The sequence below is a fragment of the Pipra filicauda genome, unplaced genomic scaffold (genome assembly GCF_003945595.2).
Source record: "Pipra filicauda isolate LSUMZ 115617 unplaced genomic scaffold, ASM394559v2 scaffold27_size4233163_pilon, whole genome shotgun sequence".
In the NCBI taxonomy this organism is placed as follows: Eukaryota; Metazoa; Chordata; class Aves; order Passeriformes; family Pipridae; genus Pipra; species Pipra filicauda.
In genome coordinates, this window is record NW_024104398.1 from 674,299 (window position 1) to 687,623 (window position 13,325).

Below are 13,325 nucleotides of genomic sequence, written 5' to 3' on the forward strand. Positions count from 1 at the left end.
TAATCCTGAATGAAGTAAGCTCAAATACTGACTACAGCTGCTTTTGTTCCACAGACAAGAACTTCCAACAACAGAAAGTCATTCTTGGAAGGACTGGGAAGATTCCACTCTCACCCTCCAAAATATATATATTCATTCTTTCCAAACGTTTGACGCACGTGTTTACTCAGAAAGAATATATTTGTTGCATTTTTCAAACATTTTCCACATCATACCTCCTGCCTTGAATGAATCCACTGAGGTCAGCTGGATCCCTCCCGCTGATGTTGCCTCCTCCAGGACACTCACCCGGTGCGGGATGTGGAAGGGGCGAGATGGAGGAGCCAAGGGAGCCAGCAAGCCACTCACCTGGTGTGGGAGCAGCCCCAGACCCACCTGCTGCCTTCCTGCAGAGGGAGCGGAGAGCAGCCCAGGCAGGCCTTTCCACAGGGAGATAGGGCAACATCCTGAGGTGAGCTGCACTCAGGGAAGGAGCGAGCTCCCTGAAAACCCACAGCCACACGTTTACTCACCTCAAGAGAAGTGAAAGAAAAAGGCTAAAAAGCTAGCTAGATCGAGGTACTCCAAACACTACAACTGGAACAGCCTGATCTGCAGCAGAGAAATGCAGGAAGGGGAAGCACAGTCCTCAAGGAAAAAAAGCAACCAAGTAAAATTACACAGTAAGAAGCAAATTCTGTGCTTAAAGACATGTCTATCCTAAAGAAAACAGAACTGTTGGTATCACACTCTGCACATTATAGCAGCTGCCTGGTTGGTGAAACTTGTTTATGAAGAATTTTATACAAAGAAACTCTTTCCAACAATCACACTGAAAATGAAAAAGATTATTTTGCAACACTAACCAGGTAACCCAAACAAATTCCTGTCTGGACGTACCTGAAAAAACCCTTAACACAACCTCAGATGCCTTTGCAGTCCTTTGATGTTTGGTCTTTCCCTTACAAATATACTGAAAACTAAATTTCTCTTTTTTGAAAACCACCTACTCCTCAGATCAAAACAGTTATCTAAATAAGACTGAGACAGCATGGCTGAGGTGTGACTACGGGAGGTACTCCACAAACCAGTTAAAAACCACCCAAGCCAAGTGTACAGAAAGTCTCAAACCTCACTATATACCCAAACATTTTAAAGAAGTCCTCCAGTTTGTACACATTGATGACTCCCACAGAAGCAGAGAGGAAAGTAACAGTCAGGAAACAGAGGTAAGTGACAAGTTCAGCACACATGGGGCCAGCAGCACAAGTGCACAAAGATGCAACCTCTTAAGTCACCAATGAATAAAAGTAACAACAAAAAAATAATTTAAATTTTAAAATTCAAAATGACAATCCCATTCCTACCACTTCTGACAAGTCATTTTGATGAGCAACGGGGAAGCCCACAAGTCTGGCCCAAGGGTTCTGAGACACCAGAAGGAACAGGCATGCCCAGTCTCCTGTGGCACTTTGTGTTAACCAAATATACACCAGTCTTGGACCAGTCTGACTCTCCTATCATCCAGCTTTTTCCTCTATCAAGTGAGATAATGCCACCAAGGCTGGCAGGGTTTCTAAATTGCCTAGAAAATGGTAGAAAAATGTACCTCTAAATAAGATCTTAATTTAAACAGAAGCGCATCTCTAGCCTTCTGGTATTCATGCCACTTGCTACAAACCACAAGAAGCGGGCACTTGTGTTCCTGTCACGTGGTCTAAATTAAAGAAGACAGATCAACAGCACCACAAACCATGACAGCTGCAATTGAAATGGAAAAACCTATTATTGTGCATTTTTATAATGGGGCTTCAACACAAATAGTTTTATCAGCTGCATTCCTAACACACATTCCTGTTTGCTAAATGTTTTGACAGAAAAGCAGGGTTTACTATCAATTAAAAGAATCAGAACAAGCCAATGTGAAAACACTTATGTGCCTGCATATGTAAACCCCCACGATTTCTTATAGAAAGTTTTATTTGGAAAGTAAATGGGGCAAATATTTGCTTATGCTCGTAGGTATTATGCCACAGCTGCAAATGTAGCACTGAAGGTAGTCTATGCAGTGCCACCACGTGCTAATTTCATACCAGGAAGTGACACACAGACATCTGAAAAAAGTTCTCTAAAGAAAGTCTGCAAAGAAGCTCATTAACCTGGTACCAGCAACCCGGAAGCTTGAAACACAGCAGTTCCACTTTGAAGACTAACAAACATTTTTATGTGCAGAGTATTCAGCCAGCACTGCAGGTCTGCAAAAATCAACTTGTCCTTCATGCATGATCAGGTTGGGGTATACACTTGAACAGGACACAGGAAAAGGAAACCACTCATTTACAGCAAAATGACTTGAAAAACCATATATCTTGTTTTAAAATCTAAGTGTGGAAACCAAACGCTGCTGGCTCGTGCTATTGAAGTTAACTCAGTGAACAGCTAGGCACCCCTACTGGGAACCAAGCAATCCTCAATTCTCTTAAAAATATTCTTGCTTTCTTTAGAGGTCACCAGGAAGCAAAGGGATCACCAGCAAAGCCCAACAGCTGGTTACCTACTGACCACAATCTGCCTACGCCCAGGCCAGGTTCCCTTCCCCTTGCACTATGGCTACTCCTGAGCAAACTACATTTTATTCAGGGCTGGCATTCCTGGGCGCAGTTCATTTCTGAAGAGGATGAAGCCCTATTTTCACCTCCTCTCACAGAGCCAGCAGGGACCTGGCAGGCAGGAAAAGTGATAGATGTCACTCATCTCTCTAGTGACACAGCTGCTGAAACAAATCCACTGCCCAAAATACATTGACTGTAACTTTAAGCAGCTGGGATCTTCTCCACCCAAAGTTGCCAGACAGCGCTTGGGGAAAATCCAAACTATTACAACAGAAATTAGAGGCTGACTGAACTCCTACAGCCCACCCACACCTCAAACAGCTAAAGCCTTACTTTTACTCAGCAATCTCCACTCAACAGGTATATCTGGATTTCTTCACAGATCCACCTGTCTTTTTTTGCCCTGAATTAAACTTAAAATCTGCTTAGCTGCAGAACAAAAACGTTGTATTTTTAGTAGCGAATTTCCCAAGAATCTGGTTTTCAAAATCTTCAAAGAAACATGCTGACTTGCAGCAAAGTACCACATCACACCTGGTGTTTAAATGCATGTGCCCCTGTGATTTCTGTTCCAGTAATCGAGCAAGCTGGTTAAAAAATTAAAAATTAAATAACACACGAGTGATAAAACAGCTATCCACATCAGGAGACCCACTCTTACACCCTGCTACCCCCTGCTATCTAAATGTTGTGCATGCCTGCATCTGTGCTTTCAAGCAATCAACACTATCATGGCACGGCATATCAAATTCTAGCATATTTATCAAAGGCCCTCATTAATACAATTTCAGCAGGAAGAAATCTCCAGTCAAGCACTGAAAGCCATCTTCAGGACTAGGACTTAAAAAAACCTCATGAGCAAGCATTTCTAAGAACACATTAATTTTTTTATTCTGAAAGTTCTGTGGGGCAGAAACACGACTTGCAAGGCTTTCCTGACTTACAGGCAAGCAGTAATTACACTGCAATTTCTAAAGGTGAAATCAGGGAAAAGTAAAAGTCAGTCACCACGTCTCCTGAGCACCTTTCTGAGTCGAGATACATAAATAAATTTACAATCCTTCCTAAATTAAACAGTACTGGGCTCTCAGTGCAAAGTTTCTGGTTTCAAACTCCTTAGACACCACTAGAAGCACTGCCAAAGCTGCCAAAAAATGGATGAAAAAGGCCCGATTGTGTATAATGGGACAGTTTCCTATTCCACACCGCTTGTGCTTCCCACACTTCACTTTCTGAGACACTAATGGCAGAGATGGTTTTTAGGGAAAAAAACCAACCACGAGACAAAAATAAACGAAAACCCTACCAACTTATTTACCTGACTGCTTAAAACAAGTAAATGTGCCAGGGCATTTCTCATAATATGCATGAGATCAGACGAAATGCCAGCTAGTGTCACTGCACTCAGCCAGCTTATATGCTTATCTTCCTGGTTTCCATGAGATCTTATCATTCACTCTTTGTCCCCAGAGCATTGTTCAGTTGCTCCTTAGACTTTAACGACTCTGTATCTCTTCAGACATATTTCAATGGCCAATTACAAAATACTAAAGTTTGCCCACACCACCTGACAAAACTCTTCTAAAGTGTATTTCTAATAAGAATGCCACAGTCACTCAAAAGCCATGTAACTTCATAAATTCAAGAGCGACTAAGTTAGTTTTTCTTGTTTTGAAATAACAACATTGTTGCACGTGTAATCAGATAAATTTATTAGACAACAGTGTTAGTTTAGTTAAACCTGCAGCAGACTCAACTTCTACTCCTTGATAGTGTAGTTGGTCATCTCTGTGCCAAACAAAGTGATCATAAATCAAAATTTAATTTCCCACAACTTGGAAAGCTATGGGCCTGGATCTAAACATTCGTACTCGACACTCTAATTTGCAAAAAGTTATCTTTTTAAAGTGTCACTTTTCCCTAAGAAATGCTGGAGATTATGCCTTCTCTTTACAACAGGTTTCCAACTCAGCTAACAGTTTACACAGCTAGTTTGTTATCTCTATGTGGGCTGGCTGATACGGATTCAGTTCCAGTTCAGTTTTTTCACTGTTGGTAACATCAAACCAAAAGCAAACTTCATTACCTTCTCACATGGAGCAGACAGGTACTAGAAGGTAACAAAACTTGGCAGATTGAGTGGGTGAGGCATGGGTAGTCAGACTAAGTTATTTTTGAAAAATTTAAAAGACTCTAATATGAATTGTTCATTTAAATGCTTGGCCTAACACTGCAAAACATTGGTTGAGCTTCAATTGATTTCCATCACTTAAAAGACTGCAGTACCAAATCTGAGCGATTTCCAAAGTCTCCTTATCTGAAGACCAAATACTTCTCCCTACAAATTCTCAGATATATTTCAGGATATTTAAAAGCAAATACGGAGAGAGAGAACATAGTCACCATCTACATGCAGCAGATCAGCAACAGGAAAGGATGTGGTTAAAAACACAGTACAAGCCCTAACAGCAATTCACTTCGACATTACAGTATTTTCAGCGCTTCATCTTTTAACCAATTTCTAAGTTCCCTCAACACATGGCGTTACAGTGCTGCGTGAGGAAGTATCATTAAGTTGAAAGGTTTTTTCTAAATTATGTATTTAGCATCTAAGTTTACGCAAGAGCAGACAAAGTTCAGATGAATCTTCCCAGTAAAGCTTTATATGACACGGTACTTTCATTTCCTTCTTTGTACTGCCACACACCTTCCATTGCAGCATGTGTGAACAACTGAGAAAATGTAACTGTTTGGGGGGGGAAAAAACGAGGATTAAAAAAAAAAAAAAAGCAAACCCCACACGAACAACCCAGAGAAACCCTAGGAAGAAGTTAAAGAATATTTTTTGGAACTAGATTAGTTCAGGCTTCCCCCCCCCCCTTTGTTTTTGCTAATTTCAAAGAGCAACCAAAGGGAAAGTCGCTCTGGCCCCACGCCGCCCGGCTGCGAAAGATTCCCGGCCGGAGCCCCGCTCGCCCGTCGAAGGGGCGGCTCTGCCCCCGCCGCCCGGGGAAGAGAGGCCGGGGCGCCCCCCCCTCCCGAGCCCACTCACATTTGAAGCATGATTTTGTTCAGGACGACGCCGTCCACCAGGTCCATGTAGACGCCGAGGTTGTCCTGGTCCCCGCTCCCCAGGTCCCCGAAGGTTTTCACCTGCCGGAGGAATCACAGCGGGGTTGGGGGATGGCGGGCGGACCCAGCCACCCCCCGGCAGGACGGGGCTGCCCCGGCGGCACCCCCCGCTCCCCGCTCTGCTCACCCAGGTCACCAAGGGGCTCTGCAGGAAGAGCTCCAGGAGCTCGGAGACGGTCACGTCCATGTCGCCGGAGCTGGGGCGGCGGCGGCGGCGGGAGGCTGCGGGTGCGGGGCCGGCTCACTCGGGAGACAAAGGCGCGGAGCCCATGGCCCGCCGCCCCGCTGCCCGCCGGGCGCTGCCTACAGGGCAAACAATGCGCGGCTCATCGCTCCCCCGCCCCCGCGCCGGGGGGACGCGCGGGGCCGCTCGCCGCCGCCGCGGTGCCTCCTCCCAGCGGCCACAGGCCGGTCTGCCCCCGCCGATCTCGCCCCGCGGCTGCAAGAGGGGCTCCTCCGGGCAGGAGCGAGCCGCGCCGTGAGAGCGGGGCGAAAAGGCTGAGCCGCCCGCGGCAAACGCCCCGGGGCAGGGAGCAGAGGCGCGGAGCTCCTGCGGGACGGCTCCGAGCGGCGCCACAGCCGCTCCCTCAGCTCCGCTCCGGCCGCGGCGGTACCTGTGGCGGGCGCGCCCTCGGCCCGGCAATTACACCCGGGCGGCGGCACGGCCGTGACGGGCACGGCCCGCCACCAATGGGAGGGGCGGAGGGGGCCGGCTCCGGCCAATGGGCGGCGGCCCCGGGCGGCCGCGGGGGCGGGACGCGGTGTGGGGCCGGGGCGCGCTGCCCGTCCCGGTGTCCCCCGCCCGTCGCGGCCCCGGGAGCGGCGTTCTCCGCCCGCGGCAGCGAGAGCGGCTCGCGGCCTCTGCCCGCCCCGGCGGGGTCGGGGCAGGCCCCGCACCCCCCGGGTCTGCGCCTCGTTCCCCCCTTGTAACCGGGGTGATGCGGGGCCCCGTGGCGAGGCTCGCCCGCGAGGCCGCGTCGGGGGCGGCGGTACCTGCCGAGAGCCGCCCGGCATCCTGCCCTCCTCCGCTGGGAGCGGGAGCGCGCGGGTCCCAAGTTACCGCTTTAGAAAGCGCGAAATTCCCCTCAACAGTACTTCAGCTGGCGAGAACAGCGTTCTCAGGGGCGCTTCCGAACGCGCCGCGTATACTCCTTAGTGCAGCTCAAAGAACTAAGAGGGAAAACTTTGAGTACAGAGAGCGGCGTAGCCTGTTGCGCGCGCCTTGGGAATGAATCGGGAGCAGGTGCTCGTGGCGCTCCCGCGGCAGGTCCTGCGACGGATTCAGGGCTGACGGTGCCGGAACGGGCGGTGTGAGCCCATGTCGGGGGAAGCCGCGTGTCCCGGCGGGCGCAGCGCCGCGGGAACAGCCCGAATTTCTGCCAGAGCTCCCACTGGGTTGCGAGGTATTTTCCCCTGGAGGGCAAAATTAATTCTGTCTTTAATCAGGAAAATATGTAATCCCAGTAATCTGAATTATGACTGCTTTATTTATCCCAGTCTCAGAATTTGAGGACAAATAATTTAGTCATGAACAGCTTAGTGCGCCGTGTCACATAGTTAGGCTCGGTTTTGCTAAGGTTTGACAGTTTGCTTTATTTTCACAGATATAATCTTTTATCAGTCTTTGCATCAGCCACTTCTTAGTACATTCTGCCTGTTTCTTGTTCAATTATACTGAACTCACAAAATATATTTTGGATCTTGCACAGTCAGGCAAACCGTATCTGAAATTATGGTTATTATTAACCACCTAACTTTCCATATGTATTTTTGGAAAGGAGGTGGGTACATGGGTGTGCATGGGCTGAGGGAGAGACATCTGTTGTTGTGCCTGAGGGACCAGAGCAGTTTGCAAGCAATCTATTACTAAATGATAGACACTGGTGTTCGTTGTGGTGGCCTGTTTGTCCCACTAAAGATTGGGTTTAAGGATATGCTTTATGCAGATCCTTATTTTAGGCAGCCCCCGTAGACCAAGGAAGGATAATTCCCGGTTGCTAGCCAGCCCTGGCACATGTGAACTGATGCTTGTTTACAAGCCGGTACAGCTGTTTTGCTCAAAGTTTCTTGAGAGGATGTACCAGAAGGGTACAAGTGGTTAAATTAACCCTTTGCTATGTGAGTCATGTAGTCCAACCATTTCTGGGCCTGAAAAGAAGGCAGTGTTGAAAGCAAACCATCTGTTGTAGTTGGAAGGAGAAATAGATATGCTTTTGAGTTTAACAGCTCCTGCTCAGATGTGGAGAAAAAAAGAGGAATGGTTAATAGTTTTTCCACACTTCACAGAGATGGACTGCCATACTTTGATTTCTTGAAGCCTTATCATGACCTGTTTTGTGAAAAGATTTCATTAAAAATTTTTTTAAGCAGTTACTGCAGTACTTAGATGCTTGTGTTAATCAATAGAATCGGAAGAAAAATAATATTTGAAAAATATATAGATCCATTCAGAGAAGACAGAATACAGATGCAAGACAGAGAAGACAGAATACAGATGCAAGAATGCTTTTGCACTTTTCACAACTTGACTGCGGCTCGTTTGTAGGAGTAAACCTCGACAGGCTCCTGAAATGAAACAATGGCTGCATGGTCTGGTCCAGGTGTTGCCAGTAGTGAGATAACTGAAAGGGAGGGCACATCGTGGAGCATGGTTATAAAAAACAGATTTTTTTATCCAGGAAATCTTGGGGATGCCATTAGGTCCCAAATACTCACGGGTTATTCAAGGCGACTGCCTGTGTTACAGAAAATATTTGGCCACGAGCAGTAGGGCAGCTGGTGCTGGAGATGCAGCCGCAGTAGCAGGACGGGTTGGGGATGGAGCTGGGGATGGCGGTGGGGTTGGGGATGGGATAGGGCTGGCTTTGGGGATGGGATAGGGCTGGCTTTGGGGATGGGATAGGGCTGGCGTTGGGGATGGGATAAGGGTTGGCGTTGGGAATGCGGTGCCGCCGCCTCGGCCGCGGCGGGCGGGCTCCGGGCGCCCTCTGGCGGTGGCGAGCGGTGCCGCGGCTGCGGGGGGCGGCCGCGCTCTCACGGCCGATGCTGAAAGCGAAGGAAATAAACGCTGTTCTCGCTTTGAAATGCGGTGGGAGCGCTGATATAGTTTGTAAAAATACTGTTTAAACTTCTTGAACGCGCATGGGGCAGGGGCGATGCGGTGTTGCGAAGGGCTGCAGGACAGGCGCTGGGAAATGCCAAGGAGCTGCGAACCTTTACACCCCCCGGCCGACGCGCTCTGCGGGCTGGCACAGCCCGGCTGCCATGGGCAGCAACAAGCCCAGGCTTGCCCGGAGGCCCGCCGAGTGCAGCCCTGGACGCGGGGCTAGGGGAGGGCGGGCTGCCCGCCTTGGGCAACATACAGACTCCGGCTATTGGCCTCCAAAATGGCTGTGGAGGGGTTCTCCCCTCGCTAATTCTGTATCATACCTGTCAGTCCCAGCTGCGCGTGTGCTGCTTCCTCCATGTCCTCTCCAAACTGCGGCTTAGCATTCATAGTACAAGCACTTTCATTCACCCGCCTTGTGTACCACTACGTATCTTGTAAAACCTCACCTACCAACTACAGGTTACTTACTACAGTCAAATTCTCATTTCTGAGGGTACCTGAAGCTGCCGCCGTCCCACAGTGAATAAAATAAAACAAATACCAACACATATATCCAAGAAAGTTCAGATCCAGACACATACATGCAATTGCATTTAGAAATCATGCTTCTAAAGGAAAAGTAATGATGGAAACTTGTAGTATTTCAGTTTAAATTTAATGTGATTTGCAACAACTTTCTTTTAATAACATTTGCACGTGGTCAGCTTTTAACTAAAAACATAATTATCAAACAAGTAAGAAGCATGAGAAGAGCGATTTAAAGCACATACAAAGGTACAAGCAGCTAGAGACACCAGCGTGTTTAATGCCTCCGTTATCACCATGTGTATTCCTAAAGCACTCTTCACAGCCACAAAGCACTCGATTTGCAACGACACAAACTACAGAAGGAAATTTCTAAGCTCAAGCATTTCCAAATGTTCCTTTAGGCCGACTGTAAATGGCATGATTCACCCCCCTCAGACTGTCCCCTAGCAACGAGTACAACTATCAACAAAGCTCCACCATTCAGCTGCTGTCTGAAGTGTAAGTTGCTGAGGGATGGGAATAACAGAATTCACGAGGTTACAATACAAGAGTTAAACTCATGGTAATCAGGAAAGGGCTTTTTCTCCTCCTTTGCTTGGGACTGTCCTTAAGCTGCTTTCTTGTAAATATGACTCTACTGTTCATCAACCAACTTCTCAGCTATGAAGCAAGTTTGCTTTAAATAGACTCTGGAGCTGTGGGTGCCGGGGGGAAAAAAAGAAGGTGGTCAGAAGACAATTTGCTCCTTGTAATGTCTGATTCTGAAAGGCTGTTTTCAATATTGTTTGTTTTGTTTGGAGGAAAGTGGTAAAGAAATAGTGTTAGAGAAATCCGAATGAGAGTAAAAAGAAACAAACCTGTAGTGCTACTAAAACACAAACAAAACCCCAGAAGTATTTGCTAATGTGCCTTAGATCAATCTGAATGCCGGGGGGTATGCCAGTGATTTACGGTCGCGGTGGCTGGTATCTGAAACATTCAGAGAGAAACTCCCAGAAAACCTAGCATTAAGCTTCGATACAGGTTTGTTCAGTGCTGAAATTTAAGTCAGCTGAGTAGGCTCCTGAGGAGATCGATGTAATACAGAATCTAAAATACAAGGAGGGAGAGTTTGGGCAGAATATCTCATAAACCTGAGAGTCCATAGAAAATAGAGTCAAATACACAAAACAAACAATAAAGTTAATACTGAGCAAGAGATACTGGGAGAAGACGAAGGGGCATCAGATGTCTATGGCTCTTTGCATGAACTTGAAAGGAAAGGAGGAGCACTCACATCCCAGGCAAACCCAAAACGATGACATAACCTCCCTGACTTGAACCCTTGCCACAGCAGCAGAGGAATGCTCATGGGCCTGCAAGAAAAGAGGAGAAATTAGTTTAAGTTAGACTCATAAGCTAGAGGGGTGCTAGAAACGAAAGCTGGTCATGGTGATCTAAATTGATGAGCTCAGGTACAGGAGGATGGGAACCTCATGGCCAGCAAATTGGGAAAGATGTCACCTGAAGCAGCACCAGCAGCAAGGGGAAGGTGTCTTGAAGGTTTTAAGACATGATAGGTCCTGGTCTGGTGAGAAGTTTATTACTGAAGAGGCAAGGACCAAAATAATTGTGTAAAGGCTTGGGGACCTTATCCAAAAGCTGGGGTTCTCATCAAGGCACAGAACATAACCAAGGCAGAAGATTGCCATGTATGTTCCTCAGTTTCTTTCTCTTTGGCAGGAGGTAAAAGAACTACACCAGCAGCATTAACTGGGAATCATGAGATGAGTAGAAGAACCAGTAGGATCACACTACAGACTGTTGACCACTTTAAAGGAAAAACAGGAAAGTACAGAAAGGGCTAAAATGTATCAAACAGAACATATTTTGATTATGTTTTAATAATATGAAAAAATATTTTCAAATCATAAGCATCAATTCCTATCAATCACCACTAGCAAATATCCATATAAAACCAGAATGTGATTTTGAAGATCCAACACTTTAGGGAATTTTCATTCTTCAGATTGCAGTTTTAGCATTTTAGTTATACAAGAGTGTACCAGTATCTACATTGATGACATTGGGAGTGAGGTAACAATAACAGGCCAGCACAACTAAAATGTGTCTTTGAAAAGTACTTAGGCTGGCTGGAGTTGAAGAAAAGTTTAAATTCACGTGCAAGGAAAACATTCCAAGGAGGAGAAATTAACAAAGCCTCAACAGGGAGGTAGGTGGCAGTAGGGCTGAGGCCACCACCTCAGATACCTACCAGAGAGTCATTTCTTGGAACAGTGAACAACATGGGGAATGGGGGAAATTGTGTCCCTGCTACCTGCTCAAACAGCACCCCAAATTCGCTTCTGTGTGCATGAGTGAGACAGATGTGGGAAGAATTTTAAGAATTTGAGGAACTAATTAAAGACTCTAGTTTTAAGGGGTTGTGACCGAAGGCACAAGGTTGTCCAGTAATAACCCCAAAGAGAGGGTTAGATATGGTTGTTTTACAAGAATGTGATAAAAATTGGTATTGGTGCTTTAGGTATCATGTACACTGACTTAATGTGCAGAACGCAGAAGGTGGCTTTGATTCTAGTTGAATTATGTAAACATTAGAGAAGGTCAGTGTGGACAGAAACTGACTTTAAATCACACTTACTCTCTTAGAAGGGAGACTTTTCCAATTACAGATGCTTTAGAGAATTGTTATTTGCATTATAACACTGGTGTTTCCCAGGTGCTGCAGTGACTGCAGAGCATACTGTAGACTGCACTGTAGAACACACAAGGACTCTACTGTTGTGACACTGCTGTCCAAAACCCACTCTTTTCCTTGGCTATACACACCTCCTAATCATCCTTATACTCTGATGCAAGACTTGTAGGCAGATTATCAATCAGCATGACTCAGTTCTCTCTCTATTTGATGTAGTCACAGCTGGGGTGTCCAAAAAGCACAGAGAGAAGATGTAGTGATATGTTGTAGTGATACAGATCTATCTGACCTATGTCAGCCTCTAGCCATACTTTGCTAATATTTTACAAAGCTGGGTAGGACACTGCAAGGTGTCAGACACATTTTGGTATTAGCAGTACCTGAGAACAGCCAGTGTTTTATTACTGCAGTAGAGGAAGCCTCAATGCTCAGTGGGAAAGGTCCATCAGCCAACCTATTAATAAGAGGTGGGCTAGGCTGGGCTATGGTAGTCTGCCTTTTGAATGTCTGGATAATGGCTAGAAATAGCTGGGGTGGTGATGTGAATGACACCACCCATCTAGCCTGCAAAGTTTCTCTAATTGCCAGATATGGCTCTGGAAACTTTTGGAGCAGTTAACTGTAAGGACTCCCTAGAGATGGCAGTGAACTACAAATTCAGGTATTATGGAGATGCTTTGCTGTTCTGCTGAGCAGTTTTATGCTTTCAGTTATAATATGTTGAATGTGGCATCTCTTATCTTGGGTGTCTTTTGGTATTCTGGGTTTTAACAGCCATCACAGCGTCTGTAGCTGGCTGTTTTCAGACCTTTACAAGAGACTTCCCAAGGGCACTTTGGCAACCACCTGGCTTTCTTTGGCTAATTTTAATACATCACCAGTAGCATGCATATCCTCTCTATACAGAAAAAAGGAGTTAATTTTCTGAAGTCTATAGAAATTTGCCAGTACACTTGCAGTACTCTAATTATAGATTGCCTTTATTCCTGAAATAATTGATCCCTTAAAGAGGATCCATATATTTAGGCATGTATTTAATTTGTTTTTCTTTAAAACAATGTAATTAGCAGCAATGCTGAGTTTAAGTAATGCTTCACTGTGACGGTACTTTGCAAGAGGAATGAGATTTGTAAGAGTCCACTGAGGTTTGTGGCACACTGAAAATTGGAGTAATTCTAGTAATCTCATTAAGGATGATATAATCCAAATAAACACACAGAGAAATCACTGTAGAATTTCTGCTGTTGTTCTGATGTTTATGAGAAGG

General features: G+C 46.1%; 1 protein-coding gene across 4 annotated transcripts in view; it reads right to left on the minus strand.

Annotated features, from left to right (window-relative positions):
• CCDC88C (coiled-coil domain containing 88C) overlaps positions 1–6,331 on the minus strand; it is a 99,128-nt gene extending 92,797 nt beyond the window's left edge. For all 4 annotated transcript variants that reach the window (XM_027739995.2, XM_027739994.2, XM_027739993.2 and 1 more), the window contains exons 1-2: positions 5,851–6,331; positions 5,644–5,744 (exon numbers count right to left, since the gene is read on the minus strand). In XM_027739995.2, the coding sequence (XP_027595796.1) occupies positions 5,644–5,744; positions 5,851–5,910 (161 nt within the window). In that variant the 5' untranslated portion in view covers positions 5,911–6,331. The remainder of the gene's footprint in view (positions 1–5,643; positions 5,745–5,850) is intronic.
• Between the last annotated feature and the right edge of the window lie 6,994 nt (positions 6,332–13,325).